The sequence below is a fragment of the Nestor notabilis genome, unplaced genomic scaffold (genome assembly GCF_000696875.1).
Source record: "Nestor notabilis isolate BGI_N333 unplaced genomic scaffold, ASM69687v1 scaffold12495, whole genome shotgun sequence".
NCBI classification, from domain to species: Eukaryota; Metazoa; Chordata; class Aves; order Psittaciformes; family Psittacidae; genus Nestor; species Nestor notabilis.
The window spans coordinates 8,281-21,558 of NW_009928080.1; the positions used below are offsets into that span (position 1 = coordinate 8,281).

Below are 13,278 nucleotides of genomic sequence, written 5' to 3' on the forward strand. Positions count from 1 at the left end.
GGTGTCCCGGGGGACTCTGTATTAGCCCCCTGAGCCCCCCCCCCCTTGTCTTTGTCCTTCACTTGGTGGCCCAAAAGCCAGGTACCGGCTCTGAGCATCACCAGCCCGACTCAAGGGCAATGTCAAGTGTCAGTACTTGAGCTTGAATTGGAGTTCCCAGAACGGGGTGAAATTTTCTGGTTTGATGAGTCCTTTAAACAAAACGACTTAAAATACCCCCAAGGGATTGTTAATGGACTCAATGCATTTAGTATTTGGGGATGTAAATACTTAACCCTGTGGACCTGATGGAGTCGGTTTATGCTGGTAGCAAAGTCCAAGGAGATTTGAAGCTGGAAACCGTGTTTCCAATTTCACAGGATCACAGAACCCGGGTGGTTTGTGCTGGAAAGGACCTTAAAGCTCCTCCAGCCCCAACCCCTGCCCCGGGCAGGGACACCTTCCACTAGAGCAGGTTGCTCCAAGCCCCTGTGTCCAACCTGGCCTTGAACACTGCCAGGGATGGGGCAGCCACAGCTCCTCTGGGCACCCTGTGCCAGTGCCTCAGCACCCTCCCAGGGAAGAGCTTCTGCCCCAGAGCTCATCTCAGTCTCCCCTCTGGCAGGTTCAAGCCATTCCCCTTGGCCTGTCCCTGCATCCCTTGTCCAAAGCCCCTCTCCAGGTCTCCTGGAGCCCCTTTAGGCACTGGAACTGCTCTAAGGTCTCCCCAGATAACGAAGGATTCCACCCTTAGGCATCCATGAGCCGTCTCTGACCATGATCTGAGCCCTCTTTGGGATTTTGTCAGTGCATTTCCACCCTCAAAGCAAACAGGGTGAAGTGAAGGTGGGGCTGGCAGCATCTCGCTGCAGATGCTCATGGAGATCCCCATCGGGATCTCAGCAGGGAAGGTCTGGCAGCTCCTCAGCCTGCACAAGCATTGCCCTGGTTTACTGCTCTTCACACAAAGCATTTTATATGGGGCATTACCTGGTTGTGCTCAGCTGCTCCTAAACCCACTGGTGGTCTTGGGGCGTCACAGATGTTCATGTGGAACCTGAAATCTTCATTCCTTGGTGATGACTGCCATGGAACAGGCTTGAGTCTTCATCTCCAGTTGAGCAGGTTGCTGTTTGTTGCCCACAGCAATGGGATGAGCTCCATTGAAACAGGGTAGACTCAAAATGCTGCAAAGTGTTGGTGTTAGGTCCATGGCTGTGGTGTTACTGCAGGTGTTGCTGATGAGTGATAGTCCAGGTGCTCTCCAACTTGGATAATTACACCTTGACAGTCTGCACATCACTTCATTTACACACTTCATCCTTCTTGCCTTGATTTGTTGTATAAAGCTGTGTCCTCTTCAATGCAATACTCCCAACTACTCATGTTCCATGCTCCCAACAGTCACAGCAGCTTCCAGTGGCGTACCTAATCTCAAGTGGTTCTTGAGGTAGAAGTGGTACCTGTTACTTGAAGTGTCATTTTTGCTTTGTGCGTTTCATAGAGCAAACAGGGAACATCTCAACCTGGTCACCACAACAAATTGGGAGATAGGTTGGTGTCTGCATCAGCTCTGCAGATGTTGGGTGGCCTTAATGGGGCTTCTCTTGCAATGAATAACCTTTATCATTAGATGAGTCGGTGTGTAAAGGCTTTCTGACTTGTGTGGTTAAAAGAGGAGCTTTGAGGTGTCTGAGAGACAAGTCTGTGGGTGCTGCACCTCGTGGATGCAACTAATAGTCAACTGAGCATACCCTGTCCCTGTGGGATGGTGATTCAGCCTGCACCCGAGATGGTGTCAGTGTCACATGAAGGCTTTGGGATGTTGGACTGGCCATCTGAGACTGTCTTCACCTGATTGAAGTATCCGTGTCTCTGAACAGATCCAGTTTGCTGACCAAAAGCAGGAATTCAACAAGCGCCCGACGAAGATCGGCCGCCGCTCGCTGTCCCGCTCCATCTCCCAGAGCTCCACAGACAGCTACAGCTCAGGTGGGTGCCACTGCCTCTGGTGACAGCACCTCTGCTGCCCACGGGGCCCATCCTGCCCATTGCTCCAGGCTCAACCACAGCTGCTGTGTAGGTGGTGGTGGAGGGAAGGTGTGGAACAAGGGTTGTTGCTTTGTTCCTTCATCTTCATGTGTAGTTGGATAGAAAATTGAGTTACTCAGATGCTCTAAACATCTCTGACCTCTCCTTGTAACCCTCAAGTGCAGTTGCTGCTGCTTTTTCTTCTCTCTTCCCCTTCCTTTTCCTTCCAGGCACAACATAACAGTGTTTCCATTGTCTTTGTGCTTCCATCTCATCTTCCCTTCCCGTTCTTGAATAAACCCATGCGAATCCCATGTGGATTTAGGTTTAAAGTCACACGTTGCATGTGAAATTGGAGTCTTCAGAAGAGCAATGATGACCTTTGAAGGCCACACACACGTGTGTCCTGCTACATGAAGAACATGCTAGATGAGGACCCACAAGCTTCTCACGTTTTCAGGTTTAGAAGAACAAAGGCAACTGGTGAGCAAGTCATGGCTGTCAGGTCCCTCTGCTCCTGGCAGAGGCAGGAGCTGCAACTGCTGGAGGCTGTGATCTGATCCTGGGCACAGGAGCAGGGAAAACCACACGCACAGTCCCATGGCTTCACCATGGCTCCTGTGGAACAAGTGACTGTTCTTTGTCTCCTTTCCCAGCTTTTGGGTTGCTGCTTCTTCTCCTTTCACTCAGCCTTGCACGCTTGGAGGAACCTCCAGAGGCTTGGAGGAGCCCCCCAAGGTTGGGAACAAGATGGGTCACCCCTGAGGTGGGTTCATTCCCACCCAAAGGGCTTTTAGGAGTAATCGAGGAACGTGCATATCGTGTCCTCTCCAGAGAGACATCAGCCTGGGCTCCGTTTGCACTTTATAATCCACGTGGGTTATAGTTGTTATATTATTGTCTTGGGTAGCCTGTTTCAAGCTGGAGTTCATGGTTAGACTTCTCTAACAAAGTCTGGGATTGCTATAACATTCCTGGAGGCTTTCCAGCTCCATTTGGTATCTCATCAGCAGGACATGGTTGAAGACTGTCATGTTTGAAGGCTGATTAGTCTGCTTCATGTCATCGTGTTTGCTCCCAATTCACAGCTGGAAGAACTTGGAGCAACTCTGGGGAATTCTCCACCCCCTGCACTTGGCATCTCCTACTGATGTATCAGCAATTGCAGTTAATTACCTCCCGAAAGTGTAATCTCTCCGTCCTAATGAAGCTGCTAGGCTGGCAGTCAGGATGGAAGACTCCTGGTCCCACAGCAGTTGTGGGATGGGTGGATAAATCCCGTTAGTACCTCTTGGCATGGATCTTTGTCATTCTCCTTTTAGGACTGAGCAGTAGCACAGTCAGAACAAGACATTAAACCCTCCTGGGATGGCAAAAGGTTGGGAAAAAAGCGTGAGGAGCAGAGATATGATAATGGAGGGGAAGAGTCCAACCATTCCCAGCCCTGCCAAGGCCACCACTGACCCCTGGCACCGAGGCCTCGGCTCCACGGGCTGGGTACACTTGCAGGGACGGTGACTCCACCACTGCCCTGGGCAGCCTGTTGCCTCTGGGCAAGGAACTGTTCCTCAGCTCCAGCTAAACCTGCCCTGGGGCAGCTTGAGGCCGGTTCCTCTTGTGCCATCCCTTGTTCCTTGGGAGCAGAGACCAGCCCCCTCCTGGCTCCATCCTCCTGTCAGGCAGTTGCAGAGAGTGATCAGGTCCCCCCTGAGCCTTCTCTTCTCCACACTAAACCCCCCAGGTCCCTCAGCCCTTCCCCATCCCACTTGTGCTCCAGGCCCTGCTCCAGCTCCGGTGCCCTTCTCTGGACACACAGGAGGTGTGTGGAGGTCCCAATCTTTGGATGCAGTGAGCATGAGTGAAGAAGTGAGAAAACCCAAGCAACTCCCAAAATGATGGGGAGGTGCAGTTTTGGCGATGCAGGGGAGGCCGGGGTGTGGAAACAGCATCTCTACAAACAGCCCACGGTCTCTTGCTCTTCCTGCCCATCAAATCTGGAAAACTTCAACCAAATCATCAGCTGGTCTCCAAAACACGTACAGTCCATGGAGCTGTGGTGTGAGCAGTGTGCTCCAGGATGCTTCGTGTGGCGAATGGGGCTGTGCTAGAAGCAATAATGGGAGAAGTGAGGTTGGTGAGACACTGGAAGACCCTGGGTTGTCCACAGAGGTGGTAGATGCCCCATCCCTGGCAGTGTTCAAGGCCAGGTTGGACACAGGGGCTTGGAGCAACCTGCTCTAGTGGAAGGTGTCCCTGCCTGGGGCAGGGGCTGGACCTGGAGGAGCTTTAAGCTCCTGTTCATTTGTAACCATTCTAGGATTCCAAGATACTCTGCATTCTGCTGGGGGATTGTGAGCCCAAACTGGGTATGTGGTTTGCAAGGCTGGGTTTGCCCATGCTGTTGAGGATGGAGTCTCTGCAGAGGAATTCCAGCAATGCCTTATTCTCCTCCCTGAGCGGATTATGACCTGAGCAGGTCCCTTGGAGCGTGGCACACCTACAGCAGCAACGCTAAGCTGTTGTTCCTTGGGATCAGTCCAGTGCTTCAAGCAAGCCAGAAGAGAAGGTAATCGGCTTGGTGGGTGCTGTGGGAATGATAAACCCATGGCCATGCTGGGGGAAGGGTCTGGGGTTCTCTGGTGTCAAAATGGCACCAGAGCCATTGAAAGATGGGTAGAGGAGTGGTCTGCCCCTACTCCGGGTCTCTTGGTACCAGATGTGAGGTCTGGATGCCCCTGGAGAGCTGCAGCTCTTTGGGAGCGCTGGTGGGTGGTGGTAGGATCATGGGTCCTAACCATGAGTCCGTGCTATTCTTCCCATGCTCTCCCTGCCTGCTAATTCCTTTGGCACAGAACTGGGGTAGCAAGCTGGGAATCTCTACTGCCTGATGAGTACAGCAACTCCCTTGGGTGTTCTGTGTGGATCATTCCCTCCTGGAGGCTGCCTGGGAATGGAGCTTGCTCACACATGCAGCGACCTGAGGCCAGTAGCTGTTGAGTTTGGCGCTGCACCGTTTCCTGGGTGAAGAGTCAACCAGTTCTTGTCTGGTGCTGTGGGAGAAGGAGAGATCATCATCATCTGCACCTCACTTGGTAGTGGTGGGTAGTGTTGGCTGCCTCCACTGATAGTGCTGCTTTACAAAGGTGGTCCTCTTCTGCTGTGGCAAATTGATGCCATGTCTCGTGTTCAGTTTAGAAGTACCACATGGTGCAGAGAGTAAAGACCTGGAGTAGAACTTCAGGGCAGTTTCAGGAGGAATGAGGGGTGATCGTGTAGACAAGGCTTTGAGTTGGGATGAAACATCCAAGGGCTGGATTGAGCTGCCTGTAGATGTGCAGAGATGCTGGTTGGAAGGAACCACCAAGGTCGTCTCTGCCCACTCAGAGCAGGACATTGCCAGCACATCATCAGCTGGGCCATGGCTCCCTCTATCCAATTCCTCAGGTCCTCCAAGGCTGCAGAGCCATCACCTCTCCAGGCAACCTGTGCCAATGTGTTGTCCTCCTCATGAAGAGGTTTCTTCCCACCATCCTGTGTGAGCCTCCAGAGCAGCAACTTGTGACCATTTGAGAAGCATTGAAATCGAGCAAATCGAAGGACTGGGAATGCCACCATGCTTTGGGAGTACTCAAAACATGAACAGGCATTATTGATGGCTATCTTCGAGCTGTAAAGGTTTAACATCTGGGAAGGGAGATGGGAGAAGGCCACAGAGGAGCTGCAGAGCATGAGGAGATGAACCCATGGAGGACATGGGCAGTGCTCAATTTAATTACCTCTGGTGTGGTGTTGAGATAGATGAGGGTGAAGAACTCACTGCAGGTAAAAGCTGACTGTGAAGATACGTTCATTGTAAGGAGGAGGGGGGATCCCAGCTGAGGATGGAGGGACCTGCCACGTGCACATGGAGAAGAACATCCATTGCTGCATTCAGCAGATCTCAGTGTCCTTCCTGCTTTAGGGAAGATTGTGTTCTGTTGCTGACCTCCTTTTCCTCCTCCAGCTGCCTCCTACACAGACAGCTCTGATGATGAGACCTCCCCCCGGGACAAGCAGCAGAAGAACTCCAAAGGCAGCAGTGATTTCTGTGTGAAGAACATCAAACAGGCGGAGTTTGGGCGCCGGGAGATTGAAATCGCTGAGCAAGGTAAAGGGGACATGTGCCTCAAGCTCCACCTTGTCCTCCACGGTCCTGTGGGGTTCCTCCTGCCCCCAAACCCTCTTCTTGTGAGGTTCAGTGTATTGGTGATTCCTTGACACCGTTCCTGGGGGAGATGGGAAACTTTGATAGGATTTTGAGGGATGGGAAGGAGTTGCAGGGTTATGTCATGTAGCTCCAACCAACCAGCTCCTGAAAGACACCCTATAGTCAAATACATGTTGTCAAAATCAGCAGAGAAGATGAAATCCATCACATAGATTTCATTTAAAATAGTGGTCTCCAAAAATCCATAGCAAAGGCAATGCAAGTTGAGGAAGCTGGAGGGCAAGGAGTGATGTTTCTTCTGTGCTCATCCCTCTTCCCATCCCGCTGATGGACTTCCTTTGTTTTCCCTTTCAGAAATGCCTGCTCTGATGGCTTTGAGGAAGAGAGCTCAGGGAGAGAAGCCTCTGGCTGGTGCCAAGATCGTGGGCTGCACACACATTACAGCACAGACGGCTGTAAGACCCCATCCATGAACTCCAGACAGGGATTTCCCACTGCAGCTTCTCCAAAATAGACCCCAAGTGGTTCAGAGGGAGATGAGGTCTCTGAGTCCAGCCCCTTACACCACGTAAAAGAGAATGGTTAATTATGTGAATGTTTCTAAGCTTAAAGGTGATGTAAAGCTTGTTCAGCCTGGACAAGAGAAAGCTCCTGAAGGGGACACCTTAGAGCAGCTCCAGTGCCTAAAGGGGCTCCAGGAGAGCTGGAGAGGGGCTTTGGACAAGGGATGTAGGGACAGGCCAAGGGGAATGGCTTGAGCCTGCCAAAGGGGAGATTGAGATGAGCTCTTGGGCAGAAGCTGTTCCCTGTGAGGGTGCTGAGGCGCTGGCACAGGGTGCCCAGAGAAGCTGTGGCTGCCCCATCCCTGGCAGTGTTCAAGGCCAGGTTGGACACAGGGGCTTGGAGCAACCTGCTCTAGTGGAAGGTGTCCCTGCCCGGAGCAGGGGTTGGAGCTGGATGATCCCTTCCAACCCAAACCATCCCATGATTCTATGTATCTATAGGCATTGCTTGAGTAGTGATAACTAAGGAAATCAAATTAGCTGTATCCTACAAGCAGGAAGAGGTGATGGTCCATGGTGAGTGCAGATACACAATTCAAGACCTGTGGTTTTTCCTCCAACAGGATTGCTTTCTCCTGACTGGATTTGGAGCTTTGATGATTGAAATCCACATATATATATATATATATACACACACTTATATTCACCCACGCACACATATATGCTGCATGTATAGCCCATATATATGCTACATCGAGCACTGCATAGAGCATACTTTGAATTCTGACTTACTTCATCCAGTTAGAACTGTAAAAAAAGGGAAGTAATGGCATAAATGTTCCCTGTGCAACTCTTAACAACCCTGATGCTGCTTAAACCCAACTGTGGATCCTCCCCAGGAGCTCTCCCATAAATACCAAACAGAAATCCCAGCTGTGTGTTGCTCTGGGATCTATGTATTGCTCTTTACATTGTTCTTTCTGCTTTGTTCTGTTTAAATCCAGGTCCTGATGGAGACTCTTGGTGCGTTGGGTGCTCAGTGCCGATGGGCTGCCTGCAACATCTACTCTACCCTCAATGAAGTGGCTGCTGCCCTTGCTGAGAGCGGTAGGAAATGTCTCCTTCTTGGGTCTTCCTGGGTTTAAAAGGATTTCTTCCTGCCCCATCATATTTATCATTCATTTATCAGTGCTTAAATTCTTTTTCCCTTCATTTTAATTGATTTAGAATAAAGCTGTAGGGGGTAGAAAGCTCAAGATCAATCCCTTCCAGATGGTCCTTACAGACCATCCTGGCCTGGAAAGCTTAGAATGACTTTTATCTGGAGTATAAGAATACAGAGTAGAAATGATGGTGATGCACATTATCTGCTGAATGGGTTGTGTGGAACCTGGAAGTTCTTTTGCTAGGAGAAACAAAGCTCAATTTGATTTCAGTTCTACCCATTTGAGCCAGAACTTCGGCTAAAAGGGGTGAAAGAGAGAGTTTTTAGGGGATGTAAAGCACAAAACAAGCTGTCCCTGTTGCTGCTCACCTCAGAGGTGCCTTAATCCAAATCCTGGTTTATCTGGGTCAGGCCAGGGGTTTTACCATGAGAACTGGACTGCCAGAAGAAGCCAAAGCCACCAGCTTCCATGTCTTGCTCATTGAAGCTGAATAATTGCTCATGAGTTAGAATACATTAAAATTAACCTGTGGGTAACAAGCCTAACAGGAAGGTAAAACATCTAACTTGCAGTGAAAGCTTGAGCTGCAAACAGATAGAGTCATAGAATGGTTTGGCTCCTCCAGCTCCAACCCCTGCCCCGGGCAGGGACACCTTCCACTAGAGCAGGTTGCTCCAAGCCCCTGTGTCCAACCTGCCCTTGAACACTGCCAGGGATGGGGCAGCCACAGCTCCTCTGGGCAGCTGTTATCACTGAGAGCGTGTTGTCCTCTCAGCTGGTGGCCAGAACTGTTCCTTGGGGGAGAGGAAGACATTTAGGAAGGGCAAAGCTGGCTCCTCTCTGCTGCCTTCGGTGTGTGTCTCCAATGTGTGTCTCTGAAGCTTCTTCTAGAAGGTAGATGTTGAAAGCAAGAACCACAGTCGGGAGCCTGGTTCCTCACATGTGGACATAGGGGAGAGCTGATCCCACGGGATTTGCTAAGGCTGTGTTAGCACCCATCTCCCTCTCTGTGCCAGGGTTCCCTGTCTTTGCCTGGAAGGGAGAATCTGAAGATGACTTCTGGTGGTGCATCGACCGCTGCGTCAACGTCGAAGGATGGCAGCCCAACATGGTGAGACGAGGCTTTGAACCATGGGTAGCTCTCATCTAAAGAGGACGAGGAGGGTTTAGTGCTGGTCTAGACCTGAATCTAGACCTAACTTAGCAGTTAAGGCTTGGTTCTAACACAGCACTTACCTTCAAAGTGCTTTACAGATAACCATGCAGTTGGGAGATAAACTTATCTCAGCTGAAGGTGGGTTCAACAACTCCTGCTTGTGGATCTTGCCTATCAAGCAAGGTTTTGTTGCACTGCTTTATACACAAGCACAGCTGTGTTAGTGCGAAGCTTATTTTGCATCCTGTGTCAACCAAATTTGTTTAATCTAAACCAGCTCAAACTCAGTGTGTTCTGAAAAGAGCTTGAATCCTTTTCACGACATTCCATTAAATTCACAGCTTTGCTTGAGGTGATTTTCCTTAAGGCCTCTGTTTGTGAGCAGAAATTAGATTTTGAGGTGATCTCTACACTTTAAGCCTGCTCTTACCATACAAACACAAAGCCTCGAGTAGCCCAATTCTGTACTTTGCTGCTTGATCCTGCCCTTGTCTCTAGGAAAACCGGGGAGAAGTGGGTGAGTGGAGGAATCTGCAGCAGTCAATGTGTTGTTTTCATCGTGCTTCCTGCCAGGTTTTGAGCCTTATGACCTACATTAGATGAAAAGTACTCAAAGGTGGAAGACAGGGGGTATCTGTATGGTTCGTTTGTCAAAATCAGCTTGTTTGAGGTGGGGTTTTTGTCCTTTCCACCTTCTCACTTCCTCAGTGTGAATGTCAGGAAATCCACCCCCAAGCTAAAAACCTGAGTCTAGACAGAACAGCAGCTTTCTTCTTCTTTTTGAGGAGTAATTTCCCATCAAAAAAGACAGTAATTGAAGAAGTCAATGTTCCAGAATACATATATTACACATTTATAGCATCTCTTCAGACCTCTTGACTCTGGGACCTGTCTTCAGCCATCAGTGTATTTTCAGACCTGCTTCTGGAGCATAGAAGATGGGGAGCACGAAAGACCTTGGATCTAGCAGGTCCCAAAGATTTGCACACTGGGTATTGGAGGTGCCCACTGTTAGATTAAGAAATAGGATGTTGGACACTGGGTGAAGAAGAGATGTGGAAAGGATCTTCATATGGTTATCTCAGAAGAGAGGAGCTGGCAAACTTGGATAAAGAAGCAAGGGGAAGTCTGTCTGTCTGGTCCACCTGGTCTCCAGGCTGAAGATGAACCTCCTCTACTCCCTGTGCTGGTGGCAGCTTTTTAGAGCATGGATCAGATTTTTTCTTTCCTGTTGAGACTGAGAACTCCCCCTGAATCAAGGAGATACGTCCCCAGGTTGTAGGACTGAGCCTGAGCTGCTGCTGTTGACAGCCCATGATCTTTCTATAAACCTAAATCTAATCTCTTTTCATAGAGTCATGGAATGGTTTGTGTTGGAAGGGACCTTAAAGCTCCTCCAGCTCCAACCCCTGCCCTGGGCAGGGACACCTTCCACTAGAGCAGGTTGCTCCAAGCCCCTGTGTCCAACCTGGCCTTGAACACTGCCAGGGATGGGGCAGCCACAGCTTCTCTGGGCACCCTGTGCCAGCGCCTCAGCACCCTCACAGGGAACAACTGTCTCTCATCTTCTCTCCTCTTCCTGTCAACAAAATGCCAACAATAACTTACAGCATCACTGATGGTTATTATTGGCCATACAGTGCTTTGAAGGTGTGAGAAGTGGTGCAGTAACATGCCTGTCTCTGTCCAGCATGATAGAATCAGTTTGGACTTCTATAAAGCATGGAGTAATTGAGAACATAAATGTCCAACCTGTTCTCATTGATCCCAGGTGAAAGTGGCATGAAAATACATCTCCATTTCCAGGCTCCATCTTTAAGCTCAATAAAAAGAAGGACAATCTCTAATTCTCCTTAAGAGAAAGCAGAGCCATGGAATCACAGAATGGTTTGGGATGGAAGGGACCTTGAAGATCATCTGGTTGTTGTTCAGCAGCTTGCTGTAAGCCAGGTTGATATAATATCAGGGCTTGACATACACCCAAGGAGCCCTGTTGAGCATTGCTTTGCTGGGCCCCACCAGTCCCGTGTCCAGAGCATGGTGGAGCTGACCTTCCACATCCATGTAGAAAAATAGAGATGTCTCACAGCCGAAACCCTGGAATATTCCATGGTAGGGCTTCTGTGTGGTGCTTGTCCATGGGAACAGTTATCCACAAATACTGAGAGTGCCCAGGAAAAGTCACCTTGGGTTTCCTGAGGGGATTACAGACCTCCAGAGGAAGCAGATTCCTGTCTGTGTGGATGGGAATGGCTCAGAGTTGGGTTTCTGGGAATCCAGAGTTTGGTTTCCTTTGCAGCATAAACTGATGCAGGGGATTTTGATGCCGCCTCCGTCCAGGTCTTCCTGCATCTCCTTGTGTTTTCACCAGTCATTTTCTGTACCAGGTTATTTTCAACCATGCTGCTGAGCTAATCCCAGCTAATTTTAATCAGCTTGGGTTTGGTAAGATCAACCACATGGTGCTGGCTGTTGCCCCAGCAGACTTGGAAGGGGGACAGGGTGAGACGTTTGGTGGCAGCGGAGTCTTAGATGGGTTCAAGGAGGTTGTAAATGGCACCCTGGGACACCAGTTGTTTTCATGGAAGAGCCACAGATGTTCTGCTGGAGAAAACATCACAGCCCTTCTGTGCTGTGTGAAACTGGTGACTTGGAGGGAAAAGCATTGAGAGGAACATCTACCAAGGAGATCCGGAGACACCAAATCAGTTATAAGTCACATCAGTTCAGGGTGAGCACTGCTGTGGAGGAGCAGGACTAGATACCTCCTGGTGCTGGGTCAGAGGATGGTCCCATCTCCAAGAGAGATGTCCCTGCAGCCCTGGGGTGAAAGGAGGATGTTTTTACGTGTGTGCTGACTCCAGCGTGTTCTGCTCCCAGCTGGAAGTGCCAAAAACAAGAGGGCGGTTGATGAACCACCGCCGGGAGCGTTGGTTTGCAGATGGTGCCTCTCAGGGTGGGTGTCAGGCAGCAGCACCCGGAGGCAGAGCAAAGCCCACGTCTGAAACTGCTGCTTTTCTGCACAAAATACTCTTTGCGCTTCAAATAAGTGGTTTTATCCCCAAAAGACTCTGCCTGGGAAGATCTGGAATGAAGGGGATTTGCCTTTGGCTGTTCAGGACTGCTACATGAAGGTGACCTTCCATCCCAGACTGATTCCTGCACTGGTTTGGGTTGTCCTGCCCTCCTAGGAAAGAGGAAACTGCCAACCCCTGAATTCTCTTTTGGAAGGAGGATTATGAGCCCCATTAAATGGGGATTAATGAAATGAAGACGTCCTGGGAGCCAGGTGCTGAGTTCCTACCCAAGAGAGCTGCTCAGCTCCTCTTAACCCTTCCCTGCCTCCACTTCCCAGCCTGTGAACAGGGGTGGATCTGGGGGTTCCTGGAGACTCAGGGGTGGGTCTGTGTGGAAGAGTCATGCTCTGCTCTGGCAGGAGACCACGTGTTCTCCAGACACTTGTGGAGAAGCAGCTGGAACCCACAGCATGTGCCTTCAGTGGAAAGTCCTGCAATTTAGAGAGAAGGTTGTCATGGTATAAAGCATTCCCATCCTGTCCATGGATGAAGTTCGTGAAACCAGCACATCATAGAATCATGGAATGGTTTGGGTTGGAAGGGACCTTAAAGCTCCCCCAGCTCCAACCCCTGCCCCGGGCAGGGACACCTTCCACTAGAGCAGGTTGCTCCAAGCCCCTGTGTCCAACCTGGCCTTGAACACTGCCAGGGATGGGGCAGCCACAGCTCCTCTGGGCACCCTGAGCCAGGTCCTCAGCACCCTCCCAGGGAAGAGCTTCTGCCTTATCTCCAACCTGAACTTCCCCTGTTTCAGTTTGAACCCATCACCCCTTGTCCTGTCACTCCAGTCCCTGATGAAGAGTCCCTCTCCAGGTTTCCAAAGCTCAGGAACATCCTCTTAATGCCCACAGTGGGGCTTCTACTGCAGGAGCATGGTGGGAGCGTTAATGTTTCCTGGGTGGCTGCAGATGCTGGTGAGAGAGCTGCAGACAAGGGCTGTAGAGGGTCCTGCTGAGCTCCACCATCAGCCAACCAGCAGAGGTGCTTCTGGCCAGGTTTGATGTTTGCATTTTCGGGGACACACAACACACCAGTGGGTTAATAAGGGCTGGTGTGGAAGTCAGAAGTCTTGAACGTTGGTGTAGGGGACATGAAAAGAGGAGGAGGAAGAGGAGGAGGAGGAGGGTGCAGTCAGAAGTCTTTGACATTGGTGTAGGGA

At 50.4% G+C, this 13,278-nt stretch overlaps 1 protein-coding gene across 1 annotated transcript in view; it reads left to right on the top strand.

Moving 5' to 3' along the window:
- Nucleotides 1–13,278, top strand: part of AHCYL2 (adenosylhomocysteinase-like 2) — a gene marked incomplete at its 3' end in the record, with an annotated part of 30,359 nt that overhangs the window by 2,133 nt on the left and 14,948 nt on the right. Inside the window, exons 2-6 of the mRNA XM_010014369.1 lie at nt 1,863–1,971; nt 6,014–6,157; nt 6,572–6,672; nt 7,725–7,827; nt 8,903–8,997. Of these exons, the coding sequence (XP_010012671.1) occupies nt 1,863–1,971; nt 6,014–6,157; nt 6,572–6,672; nt 7,725–7,827; nt 8,903–8,997 (552 nt within the window). The remainder of the gene's footprint in view (nt 1–1,862; nt 1,972–6,013; nt 6,158–6,571; nt 6,673–7,724; nt 7,828–8,902; nt 8,998–13,278) is intronic.